This window comes from Dermochelys coriacea, chromosome 13 (assembly GCF_009764565.3).
Source record: "Dermochelys coriacea isolate rDerCor1 chromosome 13, rDerCor1.pri.v4, whole genome shotgun sequence".
Classification (NCBI taxonomy): domain Eukaryota; kingdom Metazoa; phylum Chordata; order Testudines; family Dermochelyidae; genus Dermochelys; species Dermochelys coriacea.
Window position 1 is genome coordinate 12683475 of NC_050080.1, and position 20415 is coordinate 12703889.

Below are 20415 nucleotides of genomic sequence, written 5' to 3' on the forward strand. Positions count from 1 at the left end.
CCCCTTGTGGCATAAAGTAGTTTAGATAGCTTAGTGTCCTTTTTCTTTTGTAGAGAATCAAAGTGTGTTTTGTAAATGGCTTGTCTAGTTTTTGTAAAGTCCAGCCACGAGGAAGTTTGTGTGGAAGGTTGGTTCTTTATGAGAGTATCCAGTTTTGAGAGCTCATTCTTAATCTTTCCCTGTTTGCTGTAGAGGATGTTGATCAGGTGGTTCCGCAGTTTCCTTGAGAGTGTGTGGCACAAGCTGTCAGCATAGTCTGTGTGGTATGTAGATTGTAATGGATTTTTTACCTTCAGTCCTTTCGGTATGATGTCCATCTGTTTGCATTTGGAGAGGAAGATGATGTCTGTCTGTATCTGTGCGAGTTTTTTCATGAAGTTGACAGATTTCCACTCTATACGGCTAAATTCAGTGCCTTGCATAATCACAGGTTTCAGAGTAGCAGCGTGTTAGTCTGTATTCTCAAAAAGAAAAGGAGTACTTGTGGCACCTTAGAGACTAACAAATTTATTAGAGCATAAGCTTTCGTGAGATACAGCTCACTTCATCGGATGCATTTGGTGGAAAAAACAGAGGAGAGATTTATATAAACACACACAGAGAACATGAAACAATGGGTTTATCATACACACTGTAAGGAGAGTGATCACTTAAGATAAGCCATCACCAGCAGCAGGGGGGGGAAAGGAGGAAAACCTTTCATGGTGACAAGCAAGGTAGGCTAATTCCAGCAGTTAACAAGAATATCAGAGGAACAGTGGGGGGTGGGGTGGGAGGGAGAAATACCATGGGGAAATAGTTTTACTTTGTGTAATGACTTATCCATTCCCAGTCTCTATTCAAGCCTAAGTTAATTGTATCCAGTTTGCAAATTAATTCCAATTCAGCAATCTCTCGTTGGAGTCTGTTTTGAAGCTTTTTTGTTGAAGTATAGCCACTCTTAGGTCTGTGATCGAGTGACCAGAGAGATTGAAGTGTTCTCCAACTGGTTTTTGAATGTTATAATTCTTGACGTCTGATTTGTGTCCATTCATTCTTTTACGTAGAGACTGTCCAGTTTGGCCAATGTACATGGCAGAGGGGCATTGCTGGCACATGATGGCATATATCACATTGGTAGATGCGCAGGTGAAGGAGCCTCTGATAGTGTGGCTGATGTGATTAGGCCCTATGATGGTATCCCCTGAATAGATATGTGGACAGAGTTGGCAACGGGCTTTGTTGCAAGGATAGGTTCCTGGGTTAGTGGTTCTGTTGTGTGGTGTGTGGTTGCTGGTGAGTATTTGCTTCAGATGGGGGGCTGTCTGTAAGCAAGGACTGGTCTATCTCCCAAGATCTGAGAGAGCGATGGCTCGTCCTTCAGGATAGGTTGTAGATCCTTGATGATGCGTTGGAGGGGTTTTAGTTGGGGGCTGAAGGTGATGGCTAGTGGCGTTCTGTTGTTTTCTTTGTTGGGCCTGTCCTGTAGTAGGTGACTTCTGGGTACTCTTCTGGCTCTGTCAATCTGTTTCTTCACTTCAGCAGGTGGGTACTGTAGTTGTAGGAATGCATGATAGAGATCTTGTAGGTGTTTGTCTCTGTCTGAGGGGTTGGAGCAAATGCGGTTATATCGTAGCGCTTGGCTGTAGACAATGGATCGAGTGGTATGATCTGGATGAAAGCTAGAGGCATGTAGGTAGGAATAGCGGTCAGTAGGTTTCCGATATAGGGTGGTGTTTATGTGACCATCGCTTATTAGCACCGTAGTGTCCAGGAAGTGGATCTCTTGTGTGGACTGGTCCAGGCTGAGGTTGATGGTGGGATGGAAATTGTTGAAATCATGGTGGAATTCCTCAAGAGCTTCTTTTCCATGGGTCCAGATGATGAAGATGTCATCAATGTAGCGCAAGTAGAGTAGGGGCATTAGGGAACGAGAGCTGAGGAAGCGTTGTTCTAAGTCAGCCATAAAAATGTTGGCATACTGTGGGGCCATGCGGGTACCCATCGCAGTGCCGCTGATTTGAAGGTATACATTGTCACCAAATGTGAAATAGTTATGGGTCAGGACAAAGTCACAAAGTTCTGCCACCAGGTTAGCCGTGACAGTATCGGGGATACTGTTCCTGACGGCTTGTAGTCCATCTTTGTGTGGAATATTGGTGTAGAGGGCTTCTACATCCATAGTGGCTAGGATGGTGTTTTTAGGAAGATCACCAATGGACTGTAGTTTCCTCAGGAAATCGGTGGTGTCTCGAAGATAGCTGGGAGTGCTGGTAACGAAGGGCCTGAGGAGGGAGTCTACATAGCCAGACAATCCTGCTGTCAGGGTGCCAATGCCTGAGATGATGGGGCGTCCAGGATTTCCAGGTTTATGGATCTTGGGTAGCAGATAGAATACCCCAGGTCCTGGCTCCAGGGGTGTGTCTGTGCGGATTTGTTCTTGTGCTTTTTCAGGGAGTTTCTTGAGCAAATGCTGTAGTTTCTTTTGGTAACTCTCAGTGGGATCAGAGGGTAATGGCTTGTAGAAAGTGGTGTTGGAGAGCTGCCTAGTAGCCTCTTGTTCATACTCTGACCTATTCATGATGACGACAGCACCTCCTTTGTCAGCCTTTTTGATTATGATGTCAGAGTTGTTTCTGAGGCTGTGGATGGCACTGTGTTCTGCATGGCTGAGGTTATGGGGTAAGCGATGCTGCTTTTCCACAATTTCAGCTCGTGCACGTCGGCGGAAGCAGTCTATGTAGAAATCCAGGCTGCTGTTTCGACCTTCAGGAGGAGTCCACCTAGAATCCTTCTTTTTGTAGTGTTGGTAGGAAGGTCTCTGTGGGTTAATATGTTGGTCAGAGGTGTGTTGGAAATATTCCTTGAGTCTGAGACGTCGAAAATAGGATTCTAGGTCACCACAGAACTGTATCATGTTCGTGGGGGTGGAGGGGCAAAAGGAGAGGCCCCGAGATAGGACAGATTCTTCCGCTGGGCTAAGAGTATAGTTGGATAGATTAATAATATTGCTGGGTGGGTTACGGGAACCATTGTTGTGGCCCCTTGTGGCATAAAGTAGTTTAGATAGCTTAGTGTCCTTTTTCTTTTGTAGAGAATCAAAGTGTGTTTTGTAAATGGCTTGTCTAGTTTTTGTAAAGTCCAGCCACGAGGAAGTTTGTGTGGAAGGTTGGTTCTTTATGAGAGTATCCAGTTTTGAGAGCTCATTCTTAATCTTTCCCTGTTTGCTGTAGAGGATGTTGATCAGGTGGTTCCGCAGTTTCCTTGAGAGTGTGTGGCACAAGCTGTCAGCATAGTCTGTGTGGTATGTAGATTGTAATGGATTTTTTTACCTTCAGTCCTTTCGGTATGATGTCCATCTGTTTGCATTTGGAGAGGAAGATGATGTCTGTCTGTATCTGTGCGAGTTTTTTCATGAAGTTGACAGATTTCCACTCTATACGGCTAAATTCAGTGCCTTGCATAATCACAGGTTTCAGAGTAGCAGCGTGTTAGTCTGTATTCTCAAAAAGAAAAGGAGTACTTGTGGCACCTTAGAGACTAACAAATTTATTAGAGCATAAGCTTTCGTGAGATACAGCTCACTTCATCGGATGCATTTGGTGGAAAAAACAGAGGAGAGATTTATATAAACACACACAGAGAACATGAAACAATGGGTTTATCATACACACTGTAAGGAGAGTGATCACTTAAGATAAGCCATCACCAGCAGCAGGGGGGGGAAAGGAGGAAAACCTTTCATGGTGACAAGCAAGGTAGGCTAATTCCAGCAGTTAACAAGAATATCAGAGGAACAGTGGGGGGTGGGGTGGGAGGGAGAAATACCATGGGGAAATAGTTTTACTTTGTGTAATGACTTATCCATTCCCAGTCTCTATTCAAGCCTAAGTTAATTGTATCCAGTTTGCAAATTAATTCCAATTCAGCAATCTCTCGTTGGAGTCTGTTTTTGAAGCTTTTTTGTTGAAGTATAGCCACTCTTAGGTCTGTGATCGAGTGACCAGAGAGATTGAAGTGTTCTCCAACTGGTTTTTGAATGTTATAATTCTTGACGTCTGATTTGTGTCCATTCATTCTTTTACGTAGAGACTGTCCAGTTTGGCCAATGTACATGGCAGAGGGGCATTGCTGGCACATGATGGCATATATCACATTGGTAGATGCGCAGGTGAAGGAGCCTCTGATAGTGTGGCTGATGTGATTAGGCCCTATGATGGTATCCCCTGAATAGATATGTGGACAGAGTTGGCAACGGGCTTTGTTGCAAGGATAGGTTCCTGGGTTAGTGGTTCTGTTGTGTGGTGTGTGGTTGCTGGTGAGTATTTGCTTCAGATTGGGGGCTGTCTGTAAGCAAGGACTGGTCTATCTCCCAAGATCTGAGAGAGCGATGGCTCGTCCTTCAGGATAGGTTGTAGATCCTTGATGATGCGTTGGAGGGGTTTTAGTTGGGGGCTGAAGGTGATGGCTAGTGGCGTTCTGTTGTTTTCTTTGTTGGGCCTGTCCTGTAGTAGGTGACTTCTGGGTACTCTTCTGGCTCTGTCAATCTGTTTCTTCACTTCAGCAGGTGGGTACTGTAGTTGTAGGAATGCATGATAGAGATCTTGTAGGTGTTTGTCTCTGTCTGAGGGGTTGGAGCAAATGCGGTTATATCGTAGCGCTTGGCTGTAGACAATGGATCGAGTGGTATGATCTGGATGAAAGCTAGAGGCATGTAGGTAGGAATAGCGGTCAGTAGGTTTCCGATATAGGGTGGTGTTTATGTGACCATCGCTTATTAGCACCGTAGTGTCCAGGAAGTGGATCTCTTGTGTGGACTGGTCCAGGCTGAGGTTGATGGTGGGATGGAAATTGTTGAAATCATGGTGGAATTCCTCAAGAGCTTCTTTTCCATGGGTCCAGATGATGAAGATGTCATCAATGTAGCGCAAGTAGAGTAGGGGCATTAGGGAACGAGAGCTGAGGAAGCGTTGTTCTAAGTCAGCCATAAAAATGTTGGCATACTGTGGGGCCATGCGGGTACCCATCGCAGTGCCGCTGATTTGAAGGTATACATTGTCACCAAATGTGAAATAGTTATGGGTCAGGACAAAGTCACAAAGTTCTGCCACCAGGTTAGCCGTGACAGTATCGGGGATACTGTTCCTGACGGCTTGTAGTCCATCTTTGTGTGGAATATTGGTGTAGAGGGCTTCTACATCCATAGTGGCTAGGATGGTGTTTTTAGGAAGATCACCAATGGACTGTAGTTTCCTCAGGAAATCGGTGGTGTCTCGAAGATAGCTGGGAGTGCTGGTAACGAAGGGCCTGAGGAGGGAGTCTACATAGCCAGACAATCCTGCTGTCAGGGTGCCAATGCCTGAGATGATGGGGCGTCCAGGATTTCCAGGTTTATGGATCTTGGGTAGCAGATAGAATACCCCAGGTCCTGGCTCCAGGGGTGTGTCTGTGCGGATTTGTTCTTGTGCTTTTTCAGGGAGTTTCTTGAGCAAATGCTGTAGTTTCTTTTGGTAACTCTCAGTGGGATCAGAGGGTAATGGCTTGTAGAAAGTGGTGTTGGAGAGCTGCCTAGTAGCCTCTTGTTCATACTCTGACCTATTCATGATGACGACAGCACCTCCTTTGTCAGCCTTTTTGATTATGATGTCAGAGTTGTTTCTGAGGCTGTGGATGGCACTGTGTTCTGCATGGCTGAGGTTATGGGGTAAGCGATGCTGCTTTTCCACAATTTCAGCTCGTGCACGTCGGCGGAAGCAGTCTATGTAGAAATCCAGGCTGCTGTTTCGACCTTCAGGAGGAGTCCACCTAGAATCCTTCTTTTTGTAGTGTTGGTAGGAAGGTCTCTGTGGGTTAATATGTTGGTCAGAGGTGTGTTGGAAATATTCCGTTGCCAACTCTGTCCACATATCTATTCAGGGGATACCATCATAGGGCCTAATCACATCAGCCACACTATCAGAGGCTCCTTCACCTGCGCATCTACCAATGTGATATATGCCATCATGTGCCAGCAATGCCCCTCTGCCATGTACATTGGCCAAACTGGACAGTCTCTACGTAAAAGAATGAATGGACACAAATCAGACGTCAAGAATTATAACATTCAAAAACCAGTTGGAGAACACTTCAATCTCTCTGGTCACTCGATCACAGACCTAAGAGTGGCTATACTTCAACAAAAAAGCTTCAAAAACAGACTCCAACGAGAGATTGCTGAATTGGAATTAATTTGCAAACTGGATACAATTAACTTAGGCTTGAATAGAGACTGGGAATGGATAAGTCATTACACAAAGTAAAACTATTTCCCCATGGTATTTCTCCCTCCCACCCCACCCCCCACTGTTCCTCTGATATTCTTGTTAACTGCTGGAATTAGCCTACCTTGCTTGTCACCATGAAAGGTTTTCCTCCTTTCCCCCCCCTGCTGCTGGTGATGGCTTATCTTAAGTGATCACTCTCCTTACAGTGTGTATGATAAACCCATTGTTTCATGTTCTCTGTGTGTGTTTATATAAATCTCTCCTCTGTTTTTTCCACCAAATGCATCCGATGAAGTGAGCTGTAGCTCACGAAAGCTTATGCTCTAATAAATTTGTTAGTCTCTAAGGTGCCACAAGTACTCCTTTTCTTTTTGAGAATACAGACTAACACGCTGCTACTCTGAAACCTGTGAAAGAACATCTGAGGATCAGTGGGGGGTGGGGTGGGGTGGGGTGGGGAGAAATAACACGGGGAAATAGTTTTACTTTGTGAAATGACTCATCTATTCCCAGTCTCTATTCAAGCCTAAGTTAATTGTATCCAGTTTGCAAATTAATTCCAATTCCACAGTCTCTCGAGTTGGAGTCTGTTTTTGAAATTTTTTTGTTGAAGAATAGCCACCCTCAGGTCTGTAATCGAGTGACCAGAGAGATTGAAGCGTTTTCCAATTGGTTTTTGAATGTTATAATTCTTGACGTCTGATTTGTGTCCGTTTATTCTTTTACGTAGAGACTGCCCAGTTTGACCAATGTACATGGCAGAGGGGCATTGCTGGCACATGATGGCATATATCACATTGGTAGATGCACAGGTGAACGAGCCTCTGATAGTGTGGCTGATGTGATTAGGCCCTATGATGGTGTCCCCTGAATAGATATGTGGGCAGAGTTGGCAACGGGCTTTGTTGCAAGGATAGGTTCCTGGGTTAGTGGTTCTGTTGTGTGGTGTGTGGTTGCTGGTGAGTATTTGCTTCAGATTGGGGGGCTGTCTGTAAGCAAGGACTGGCCTGTCTTCCAAGATCTGTGAGAGTGATGGGTCGTCCTTCAGGATGGGTTGTAGATCCTTGATGATGCGTTGGAGAGGTTTTAGTTGGGGGCTGAAGGTGATGGCTAGTGGTGTTCTGTAATTTTCTTTGTTGGGCCTGTCCTGTAGTAGGTGACTTCTGGGTATTCTTCTGGCTCTGTCAATCTGTTTCTTCACTTCAGCAGGTAGGTATTGTAGTTGTAGGAATGCATGATAGAGATCTTGTAGGTGTTTGTCTCTGTCTGAGGGGTTGGAGCAAATGCGGTTATATCGTAGAGCTTGGCTGTAGACAATGGATCGTGTGGTATGATCTGGATGAAAGCTAGAGGCATGTAGGTAGGAATAGCGGTCAGTAGGTTTCCGATATAGGGTGGTGTTTATGTGACCATCGCTTATTAGCACCGTAGTGTCCAGGAAGTGGATCTCTTGTGTGGACTGGTCCAGGCTGAGGTTGATGGTGGGATGGAAATTGTTGAAATCATGGTGGAATTCCTCAAGGGCTTCTTTTCCATGGGTCCAGATGATGAAGATGTCATCAATGTAGCGCAAGTAGAGCAGGGGCATTAGGGGACGAGAGCTGAGGAAGCGTTGTTCTAAGTCAGCCATAAAAATGTTGGCATACTGTGGGGCCATGCAGGTACCCATCACAGTGCCACTGATTTGAAGGTATACATTATCCCCAAATGTGAAATAGTTTTGGGTGAGGACAAAGTCACAAAGTTCAGCCACCAGGTTAGCCGTGACATTATCGGGGATACTGTTCCTGACGGCTTGTAGTCCATCTTTGTGTGGCATGTTGGTGTAGAGGGCTTCTACATCCATAGTGGCTAGGATGGTGTTTTTAGGAAGATCACCAAAGGATTGTAGTTTCCTCAGGAAGTCAGTGGTGTCTCGAAGATAGCTGGGAGTGCTGGACAGGCCCAACAAAGAAAATAACAGAACGCCACTAGTCATCACCTTCAGCCCCCAACTAAAACCTCTCCAACGCATCATCAAGGATCTACAACCCATCCTGAAGGACGACCCATCACTCTCACAGATCTTGGAAGACAGGCCAGTCCTTGCTTACAGACAGCCCCCCAATCTGAAGCAAATACTCACCAGCAACCACACACCACACAACAGAACCACTAACCCAGGAACCGATCCTTGCAACAAAACCCGTTGCCAACTCTGCCCACATATCTATTTAGGGGACACCATCATAGGGCCTAATCACATCAGCCACACTATCAGAGGCTCGTTCACCTGTGCATCTACCAATGTGATATATGCCATCGTGCCAGCAATGCCCCTCTGCCATGTACATTGGTCAAACTGGACAGTCTCTACGTAAAAAAATAAATGGACACAAATCAGACGTCAAGAATTATAACATTCAAAAACCAATTGGAGAACACTTCAATCTCTCTGGTCACTCGATTACAGACCTGAGGGTGGCTATTCTTCAACAAAAAAATTTCAAAAACAGACTCCAACGAGAGACTGTGGAATTGGAATTAATTTGCAAACTGGATACAATTAACTTAGGCTTGAATAGAGACTGGGAATGGATGAGTCATTACACAAAGTAAAACTATTTCCCCGTGTTATTTCTCCCCCCCCCACCCCACCCCCCACTGTTTCTCAGATGTTCTTGTTAACTGCTGGAAATAGCCTACCTTGCTTGTCACCATGAAAGGTTTTCCTCCCTCCCCCCCGGTGTTGGTGATGGCTCATCTTAAGTGATCACTCTCCTTACAGTGTGTATGATAAAACCCATTGTTTCATGTTCTCTGTGTGTGTATATCAATCTCCCCTCTGTATTTTCCACCAAATGCATCTGATGAAGTGAGCTGAAGCTCACGAAAGCTTATGCTCAAATAAATTTGTTAGTCTCTAAGGTGCCACAAGTACTCCTTTTCTTTTTGCGAATACAGACTAACACGGCTGCTACTCTGAAACCAGTGGATTATAGGGATCACCACACTGACCTCCACAGATCCAGCACTATCCCAGACACACCAAGAAATCTGTTATCTACAGCCAGGCACTCAAATACCACAGAATATGCTCTGGGGAGAACATCTGGGATACACACCTTAACACACTTAAAACCACCTTCACCAAACAAGGACACTCCATCAGAGAAGTAGATCACATAATTGAATGGGCCACCCAAATACCCTGAGAGAACCTGCTTCAATACAAAAAAAGAACCTGCACCACACACCCCTTGCTGTCACCTTCCACCCCATACTGGAACCCATACAGGATATCATGAAACAATTACAACCCATCCTTGATGGGGATCACGTCCTGAAAAAAATCTTTCCTGGACCCTATCTTCCATCCTTCAAACAACCCCCAACCTTGCCAAGTACATCATCAAAAGTAAACTCCCCACAGATATAGGTGCCGAATCCATGGGTGTTCCAGGGCTGGAGCACCCACCAGCAGCCAAGCTCATCCCTCCTCGCCTCCTTCTCCCCATCTCCCAAGTGTGCCATGTCCCTGCTCCTCCCCCTCTCTCCCAGTGTTTCCTGCCACCTAACAGCTGTTTGGTGGCACTTAGGACCAATGATGAGCTGCCAGAAGCTGAAGAACCGGTTCCTTCAGTCGCTCCGGGTCTTCGGCGGCACTTCAGCAGCACGTCCTTCAGTCGCTCTAGGTCTTCGGCGGCACTGAAGGCCCTGCCGCCGAAGGCCTGGAGCAAGTGAAAGACCTGCTGCCGAAGTGCCACAGTAGGCCCGGAGCGAGTGAAGGACCCGCCACCAAAGTGCCGAAGGCCTGGAGTGCCGCTGGGTGAGTAAAAATTCTCAGGGGAGCTTCCCCAGCCGAGAGCTCAGGCAGGACGGAAAGGACGATCCCACAGGCCGCATGTGGCCCACAGGCCACAGTTTGCCCACCCCTTTAACAACTGGTTCTAAACGGCTTCAAAATTTAACAACTGGTTTGCGCGAAACAGTGCAAACCAGTTGCAGGTCACCACTGCTTAGGACTTTCCGGGAGGGAGGGGGAGGAGCGGGGATGCGGTGCGCTCGGGAGGAGGCAGAGAAGAGGCAGGGCAGGAGAGGGCGCTTGGGGGAAGGGGTGGAATAGGGGCAGTAAGGGAGCAGGGTAGGGCAGGGACTTTGGGGAAGGGGTGGAATGGGGTTGGGGCGAGGGTGGTGCCGGGGCGGGAAGAGGCGGGGCGAGGGGGGTGTCAAGCATCCACCTGGCAGAGGGGAAGTTGGCGCCTATGCCCTCAGACCAGGAGACAACAACTCAAATTGGCACCACACCTTCCAGAACAATAGATGCAAAACCTTCATAATATCTCTACCACTACAATGATCAATACCTGCCAGAATACATCTTTCAAGGTCTATGTGTTTTATACATACCTATCACAACTTGTGGTGTACCTCATCCAGTACATCAAATGCTCAAAAAAACATGATATGGGTGAAGCCAGACAATCACTATGCTCCTGAATGAAATATGATGAACAAAAAAAACCCCAAAAAACCATCACCCATGGGCGAACACTTTTCACAAAGCAATCACTCCATAGCTCACCTGTCTGTCCTCATCCTCAAAGGCAACCTGCATAATACCTTCCAAAGGCAAGCATGGGAACTTAAATTTGTAACTCTGCTAGACACTAAAAATCATGGTCTCAACAGAGACAATGGTTTTCTGGTTCATTACAACTATTTGTAACTAGTAATCCTCCTTTGTCCTATCACTGTAGAGGTGTTAATAGAACCACTTCATTTTAAGTGATTTCTTGCAATGTGTGTTAACTCTTAGGCTTGACAATCTGTTCCACCTTACATTTATTTGTGAAACTCTGGTTATGATTTTCAGACTTGAGGAAGAGTTCTCTGAAGCTCACAAGCTTATCTTTTCCACCAATAGAAGTTAGTCCAATAAAAGATACAGTACTACTTTACCCACCTTGTCTTCCTCAGACAATAGTAAGAACCAACCAGCTCTCAAAAAGAAAGATATAACAGTTCAAATGAGCATCTTCTATTTTACAGTCAATGGATGAAATCCTGATGTCATTGAAGTCAATTGCAAATATCCCACTGAGTTCAGCTGGGCAAAGATTTCACCCATTAACTGTGGGAATACACAAAAACTGTTCTATGTTTTTCTAAAACAGAACTATACACTATGCAGTCAGGCTATGTTAAAATACGATATATAGATGGTTAAGAAAACCTTTTTCTGAGCTAAATCATATTTTAAATTTAGATCATTCTCTGAACAGTCAACTGACAATCTCAAGCGTCCTTAATATAAAATTGTCCTTAATTTACATTCCATCTTGTTTTTGGTTCAAATTTCAGTTAATTATATTGTATTACTATTGGTAATGGAGACTACTAATGAATTAAAATGCATATTAACAGCTACTAATTTATAGATTTTTAAAAATGGGATTCCATGACCACACCTAGTTCTGAGCAAAAGCCCAGTCAACATGGAGGGTGTCAAGCTCTTCTTCAATGTCTCAGTTTTTACCCATTTTTCCATTGTACCTCATTTTAAGTTTTAATTATCAGCATTCTAACTATCCTTAGTCATAAATTCATTAAACAAAGCTATACATTAGTTTAGAAAAAGTCACATTTCAAAGAGTAATTACAAAACTATACATCAAGAAGCATGTTCTGTAGTTGAATCATCAGATGAAGCTTCTTAAAGCTTGCTTCCCACTCCAGCAATGAGTTACCTTCCACCAACTCTCAGCTTCATTGCTTCCCTCACATCATTGTCACAGAAATATGGAGACAGCAAAGATTCTGTCATTCATTAGGTCTGACCCTCCTGCTTCCCACATAATGGTGGGAGAAAGACTGTAACACTTATGATGGCAACTGGAATAATTCCTTGTGCTCCATCCCCAATATTCTTTGCAGAATTGAAGAGGCAAAATGTCATTGTCCATGATGTCTCTATCAAAGTATAGTGAAAATTTAAAGAGAAACAACAAAAACCATTCACCTTTCACCAGAAAAGAATTATAAACTTGTGAATAAATCTATATTCAGGATTCAAATTTTAGCTGTAGAACACAGTAAGATGCATTTTTATTTTACTTAAAACACATCATATTACTTAAAACACATCATACAACTTTCTTAGGGCTAAATCCACTAGGCCTTAATTTGACAAAACTCCCATTAGAGTCAATGGGAATTTTGCTTGAGTTGCAACTGGAGGGTTGGACCTGCAGTACATAACTGTTTGTCTATTATAAGAAAACAAAATTATATTTTAAAATATTTCCTGTTTTTGCTTTTTCCAACGGAACAATATCCAAAGAACCAATCTGAGATGAGTCATCATACTGGTAGCTCTAAGTGAACTTGCATTAAAAGGCACAACCCTCATTTTAGACTAAAATTCGCTGTAACCAACATCAAGTTTGTAATATCTAGCTTTCAGAATGGTAATTTACTGACATTACAATTGTTGGATTATGAGGGTGGAGGTATAGAGAATGTAGGTTACCCTAAATCAAATTTAAAAAAAAAATCATGTTGAAACAATCTTGTACTATTTTTTTCATATCTAGTATTTTGATTTACTTCGCATTTGGGCCTTGGCTGAGAAGTGTATGCATCACAGTACATATAAAGTTCTGCTGAGAGGATGTGGCTAGCTTTCCTTCAGTGCCAAATTTGGAAAAGGATGCAAAAAGCCCTATTCCATCATCCCATACATCTGCCAAGGGGCAGCTGTAGTCTAAGTGTGGACTATTCAAAAATGCCTACAGGCTAGATTTTCAAAGGTACTTTGGTGCCTAAAGATGCAGATAGGCACCTAATGGGCTTTTCAAAAGCCCCAAGGCACTTAAGTTCCTTTGATATAAATGAGTTAGGCGCCTAGGCACTCTTGAAAATCCCACTAGGTGCCTATTTGCATCTTTAGGTACACAAGTACATTTAAAAATCTGATCCTAAGTGACTTTGACTCACAAGTTCTACGGAAAGTCCTTACACTCCTTAGGCATAAGGTTTAGGATTGCCTAGAGTCAACAGCTGTGTTAGTCACCCCAGAGGGTGAGGGATGTCCCACTTCCACATTAAACACTGGAGGAAGGCCGCATAGATGTCACAGTACTCCTCAGTACTCCTGCAGGCATTCTGGTTGAGTTTAGAAATTTCTGCTTTGATGGGGAACCTCCATTCACATACCCATACCACGAGCTTTGGTCTTAAAAGTCAAATAAATAAGGTTCTATTCTGCTGTTAGCATGCAATTACCATGTGGATCTGCATCCATGAGGGTGAAAATAGGAATATGACATGTATCCCACAACTTTCTGACTAGAAGTCTTGTGTTCAGATCTGGTACTCCTTTTCCCTAAGGTTAAAATCAAATCAAATCATAAGTTTTGGAATGAACTAAAACAAAGTCTGACTAAACATGTGTTTATGTCTAGCAGGAACATTTGTCCTGCAGTTATTGTGTAGGGAGAAGATGGTTGCCCCTATTGTAGCTCCAAGAAAGGTTACAAAGCAGCATGGCAGATGTCCTGTATGATAGGAACCATGGGTGCGGGAGGGGGAAGAACGGAGTAGCAGGTATGCACACAGGCATAATTATATGTCTGTATCCAGCCATGCTCCCTATAAAAAAAACCTGTGCTTTTTTTCATATTAACGGCACAAAAAAAATATGTAAGGTGGCTGTAATGTGTAAGGTGGACTTCACCTGGATTTGGGCACACATACATATACTGCAAAAGTAGTATTGTGTGTGTTTCTGAGGGATGGGGTAAGGTAAGCTACTTTCCTTACAGTAGCCAGAATTTTCCCCTTTGTTCTTTCATTACAAACCCAAAGAAACAAACAAAAAAACCCTCTGTTCGTGCTTCTCTACCTTTAGGAAATCTTCACAATAATTTGATTTCAGGAACTATTCTCTGTACTTGATTTGTGCAATCTCAAAAAAACCTCAATCTATGCATTATTAATTTAATCAATTGTAATACCTTTTTTAAACACAGTATATCATGTCATATGTTGTTTACATGTTTTTTAAAAAATACTAAGATATGTATTCCACATTTCATTCTGTTATATGGCAGAATTAGGAGTACTAATTACAACTGTATTTGAAATGTTTTTGGAAAAGAAGATTATAAAATGTGTATTTGTAAATATGTATAAGAACAGAAAATACCTTTTAGTCTTAAATATAATTCAGTTTTTATCCATTTTATGGTATTATATTAATAAAAAATGGAGGAAAATGTTGGAGTTAAACATGTCTTATTTTTATTTTAATATATTTGAAACTATTTTTGGAAATCACCACACTGTTACTATATTATTAAAACTTTTAGTTCTAGAGGTGGAATGTGAAATGTCAGATGCATACCGTAATCATTATGCATGGAGACAATTTATTGCAGAAGTCATCATCCAGGAGCCTCTGAAAAGTTGCATCTTTTTCTACAATTAGTATAAATTTTGCATCTGTGATCACATCTTTGATATTAAGGCTAGCTACATGTAAAATGAAATTGGTGGCATTGTATTATATTAATCAACTACAAAATGAATTCTCTAATATACTTGTTTTCAAGCCAAAGGCAGTGCTCATAACTCAGTTTCAGAGCCAAGAAGTAGAGAAAAAAAATCATAAAAACATTGTTTAACTTGGAATATTCTTTGTTTATACTTTTTTTATTTTTAGTCTACAACTAGACTTCTTGCTCAAAGGATACTTCTAATTCCTTGAACATTAGATGGCACTATGACTGCCTAAAACAACAAAAATGAAATTAATAATTTTAAATAGAGAAAATGATGCATTTTAAAACAATGACATTAGGTAATGAAGGTCAAAATTACATCCTGAAACAACCATTCATCTTTTTATATACAGTATCGCTCTTGACCGTCACTGCTTTATCGGAATAGTCTATCCTATATAGCCTGCTGTGAAGCAAGGATGTATAGGGATCCTACTACTACCATGAGGCATCTTTCAAAAATATCTGATGTACTTGCACCCAGGATCACCCATCACATGATCACTACACAGTGATGCAGCTCCCCATTTTCCTTTGTGTTGGAAAAAAGCCACTGGGTGCGAGACTGCAAGTTTAAAACAGGTTTAAAAGTGTACTTGGATGCTTGTTAAAGATCTTTACAAAAGACCTTTGAACTCCTGCTTTTGATAACCTCTATTTGGAGTTTGTTTTATATTTATAACTGTTTGGTGACAGATAATTTGAGATATGGTAATGCTTACTTCACATCTCAGATTAGGATTTGGCTCAGTCTGGCAAACATATGGATGAGATAGCAGGAAATGGAAGATGATCTTGGCAATATAGTCTGTATATATTGACGTGTGTGGTCTGTTTTAATTTCTTACTGCTGTATCATCTCAGGTGCCAATGTGGACCAGCTCCATAATAGAAATGTGAGGCCCTGTAGAGGAGCATTGAGAATGGAGATCTTTAAAGTTCTGATTTAGATGAAAAACAAAGTAAAGATGGATAAGGTTTTCTTTCCATTTTTCAATCATTCACTTGTGCTTAGAGTAGAAACATTGTCCAGGGAATGATAGCAGAAGTCAGAAAATCAGTTTTATTTCCTGCTTTCTACTCACTAGCAGCATGATGTTGGGTAAATCTGTTAGGCTTAGACTTTCAAAAGAACTCAGCTCCCATTTAAGGTAGTGCATAGATTTTCAAAATCTCAGACCAACTATTGGTATTGAGCATTTGAAAATCTGGCTCTTAACTTCTCTTTACCTCATTTTCTCATCTGTAAAATGAGGCTGATGACAGAACCCTTTCTGATGTCTGTAAGTGGTATGATTATAAATAGCTCTTTCTAATATGTGAGACCCTTTGTTATAAGCCATAATGTGGCACAATACTTGGATACGAGTGAGTTGAAGACTTTTACTTACCCTGATGGAAGTCACGAGTGCCTCCACTGAACTCAGTGGGTTTTTATTGGTGTAAAACTTGTGTAAGTGAGAAGAGAATCAGGTCCATAAATAAATTCCTGTCTCTGAATATATGGCTTGATTCACTGTATGTACTTTTACTAACACAGATCCGAATGGCATGCCCATTGCAGTGAAAGGTGCACCCAGAGGACGGTCAGAGTACTGCAAAGGGATTGTTCTCCAACTCTGCCAGAAACACACATGGCCAGAAATTGTGTGTGTTCATGTGCCCAGGACATTCAAATTCAAAGCACAACATAGGCAGAGTAATGTCATAGAGAGCCTCAACCATAAATGAAATGTCTTCCTCTGCAGAACTTCCAATATGGAATGTAATGTAAGCATAAAGAAAAGGAGTACTTGTGGCACCTTAGAGACTAACAAATTTATTAGAGCATAAGCTTTCGTGAGCTACAGCTCACTTCATCGGATGCATTTGGTGGAAAAAACAGAGGAGAGATTTATATACACACACACAGAGAACATGAAACAATGGGTTTATCATACACACTGTAAGGAGAGTGATCACTTAAGATAAGCCATCACCAACAGCAGGGGGGGGAAGGAGGAAAACCTTTCATGGTGACAAGCAGGTAGGCTAATTCCAGCAGTTAACAAGAATATCAGAGGAACAGTGGGGGGTGGGGTGGGAGGGAGAAATACCATGGGGAAATAGTTTTACTTTGTGTAATGACTCATCCATTCCCAGTCTCTATTCAAGCCTAAGTTAATTGTATCCAGTTTGCAAATTAATTCCAATTCAGCAGTCTCTCGTTGGAGTCTGTTTTTGAAGCTTTTTTGTTGAAGTATAGCCACTCTTAGGTCTGTGATCGAGTGACCAGAGAGATTGAAGTGTTCTCCAACTGGTTTTTGAATGTTATAATTCTTGACGTCTGATTTGTGTCCATTCATTCTTTTACGTAGAGACTGTCCAGTTTGGCCAATGTACATGGCAGAGGGGCATTGCTGGCACATGATGGCATATATCACATTGGTAGATGCGCAGGTGAACGAGCCTCTGATAGTGTGGCTGATGTGATTAGGCCCTATGATGGTATCCCCTGAATAGATATGTGGACAGAGTTGGCAACGGGCTTTGTTGCAAGGATAGGTTCCTGGGTTAGTGGTTCTGTTGTGTGGTGTGTGGTTGCTGGTGAGTATTTGCTTCAGATTGGGGGGCTGTCTGTAAGCAAGGACTGGTCTGTCTCCCAAGATCTGAGAGAGCGATGGCTCGTCCTTCAGGATAGGTTGTAGATCCTTGATGATGCGTTGGAGGGGTTTTAGTTGGGGGCTGAAGGTGATGGCTAGTGGCGTTCTGTTGTTTTCTTTGTTGGGCCTGTCCTGTAGTAGGTGACTTCTGGGTACTCTTCTGGCTCTGTCAATCTGTTTCTTCACTTCAGCAGGTGGGTACTGTAGTTGTAGGAATGCATGATAGAGATCTTGTAGGTTTTTGTCTCTGTCTGAGGGGTTGGAGCAAATGCGGTTATATCGTAGCGCTTGGCTGTAGACAATGGATCGAGTGGTATGATCTGGATGAAAGCTAGAGGCATGTAGGTAGGAATAGCGGTCAGTAGGTTTCCGATATAGGGTGGTGTTTATGTGACCATCGCTTATTAGCACCGTAGTGTCCAGGAAGTGGATCTCTTGTGTGGACTGGTCCAGGCTGAGGTTGATGGTGGGATGGAAATTGTTGAAATCATGGTGGAATTCCTCAAGAGCTTCTTTTCCATGGGTCCAGATGATGAAGATGTCATCAATGTAGCGCAAGTAGAGTAGGGGCATTAGGGAACGAGAGCTGAGGAAGCGTTGTTCTAAGTCAGCCATAAAAATGTTGGCATACTGTGGGGCCATGCGGGTACCCATCGCAGTGCCGCTGATTTGAAGGTATACATTGTCACCAAATGTGAAATAGTTATGGGTCAGGACAAAGTCACAAAGTTCTGCCACCAGGTTAGCCGTGACAGTATCGGGGATACTGTAATGTAATGTAAGCATAGTTTGCTCTTCCCAAGAGGTAAGTCTTTCTGTTGATTCTATAGCTGACCCCCAAATTTAGACTACATAAAGCACACAGAGATAACATTCAAAAGTATATGGAAGTTCTGATCTTACAGTCCTTTCTCATGTAAAACTTTTGCCGCATTCCTTAAGAATTATGAATGTATAACATTTGTAGGACGTGGGCATTAGTAGTGAGAGTTTAAAAGTACAGTAATGTCTAAGTTTGCCACAGGCACAAATGTACATACGTTAATAAATTAGGTCACAAAAAATATAGGAAATCACACAAATATGGACATAAAAATGTTAATATTAGTAATACATACTGTTGCACTGCATGTACAATTCACTTTTGTACCATCTTCCTCAGTATAACTTAAGTTACCAGCAATGCAACCTTTAGTTGTAGACAGCTGGGGGAAAAATAGTTTTGTATAGTAAATTTTGTACATTGGCTAGGAAAAGTTGGAGTCAGCTACAAAAAAAACTTCTGACCAGAAATAAGCTATTACTGACCATTATGATCATCATGAAATACAGATTTTTTTAGTTCATTCATCCTACATAACTTAACATATGCTACTAATTGTGTTTACAGAGAAAAAAATGTTACAAATGTCAAGGCATGAAACAAATATAAAATTTGAAAGGATGCCATGTTTCTGTGTTTGATATGTTAAACTCTCATTTAGACCCCAAATCAGCAAACCACTCAAGCACAAATTACTGAATCAAGGCCTTAGATTCTAAGGCTGAAATCCTGGTTTAATTGAAGTCAATGGCAAAACTCCGATCAACTTCAATGGAGCCAGCATTTCACCTCAAGCTCTAATACATCTGTCAGCATTATAAAAATAATAAATAAAGAGTGTATTTTATTTAACAAAATTACAATTTTTAATTTTTGCTACATACATGCTTCCTACCAATCATTTTCTTAGTTTTTCAGTTATTCATATAATGCAATATATATGATTTAATAATAATAACCATATGCAACTACTTACTATATGTAGACTTCTCCTAGGTATCTTAAGCATGCAGGAAATGTCATTGACTATATTATCCACAACACTCTGGCTACCAAATAGTAGTGTATCACTGTAATATATATCTCTATCAAGATAAAATATCATATTTTTAAAAATAAACTAATTTTAATACAATACTGATTGAATTATAGGATTCTGAGATTGTAAAAGAACATTTTAATGAGTACATGAATAATTAAATCAGTTTGAAATATTTTACGTACAAAAATGCGTTATTATATTTGACAAGCTTAATAGCTAGGTTCTTCCCTTATCTATATAAAATTCTTAAAATATATTTTTGATTTGCAGTTAGAGAAATGCAGTCCATTACCGTTTGGTTGCATATGTATTGTTCTGCACCATCTTGTAGATCACAGATAATATTTTAAGAATTAGAGCTGGAAAATAAAATACTTTGCAATAATATTTTAAACTTATCCAGTATAAAGCTATAGAATAAATAAACTAAATTATATTATAAATGAAAACAATGGAATAGGATCTTAGTTATTTTTTGTAAAGTAACCCATTTATTTTTAACAATTTAACAGTTGTATCCCACATTTTCAAAACCGTGTTTGCAAAAATATGTGTGCAACAGGGATTTCCCTACATCTTTCCTGGATTTCCCCAACACATAACCCCCCAGTGGTCAACTAGTTACATGCAGTGTTTCCAATTTAGTCATTGGTTGGAAATTTGAATTGAAATCAAAACAATAATGCATGCTTTAAAAGCATATACAGTATATGATAAAATACTTGTACCTGAAAAAGCATAACAGGTTTGAAAACTATGAACAAAAACTAGCTTCCTCACACAGCTGTTTTTTTGTTTTGTTTTTTTGTTTTGATGATGTTGGCCAACCTTATAATTTCAAATTATGATTTGTAAGCAAGGTCTGAATGAGCTCTCCCCTGACAGCTAGTGATGAGCACCTCTCCCCTCTAGCCTAGGTGCTGCTGCAGGGAGAGAGAGCTGGGGGCGAGTCCTCTCTCCCCACTGTAGTCCCAGGTAGCCCCTCTGCACCCCAAATTCCTCATCCCCAGCCCCACCCCAGAGCCCACACCCCCAGCTGGAGCCCTCACCCCTCTGCACCCCAAACCTGATCCCCCTCCCACACTCGAAACCGCTCGGTCCTACCCCGTCACATGAATTTTGT

At 41.9% G+C, this 20415-nt stretch overlaps 1 protein-coding gene across 1 annotated transcript in view; it reads right to left on the bottom strand.

Moving 5' to 3' along the window:
* Nucleotides 1–20415, bottom strand: part of SPO11 (SPO11 initiator of meiotic double stranded breaks) — a 34095-nt gene that overhangs the window by 6480 nt on the left and 7200 nt on the right. The window contains exons 4-9 of the mRNA XM_038370177.2: nucleotides 19585–19651; nucleotides 19227–19335; nucleotides 18546–18632; nucleotides 14978–15014; nucleotides 14629–14738; nucleotides 13509–13608 (exon numbers count right to left, since the gene is read on the bottom strand). Of these exons, the coding sequence (XP_038226105.1) occupies nucleotides 13509–13608; nucleotides 14629–14738; nucleotides 14978–15014; nucleotides 18546–18632; nucleotides 19227–19335; nucleotides 19585–19651 (510 nt within the window). The remainder of the gene's footprint in view (nucleotides 1–13508; nucleotides 13609–14628; nucleotides 14739–14977; nucleotides 15015–18545; nucleotides 18633–19226; nucleotides 19336–19584; nucleotides 19652–20415) is intronic.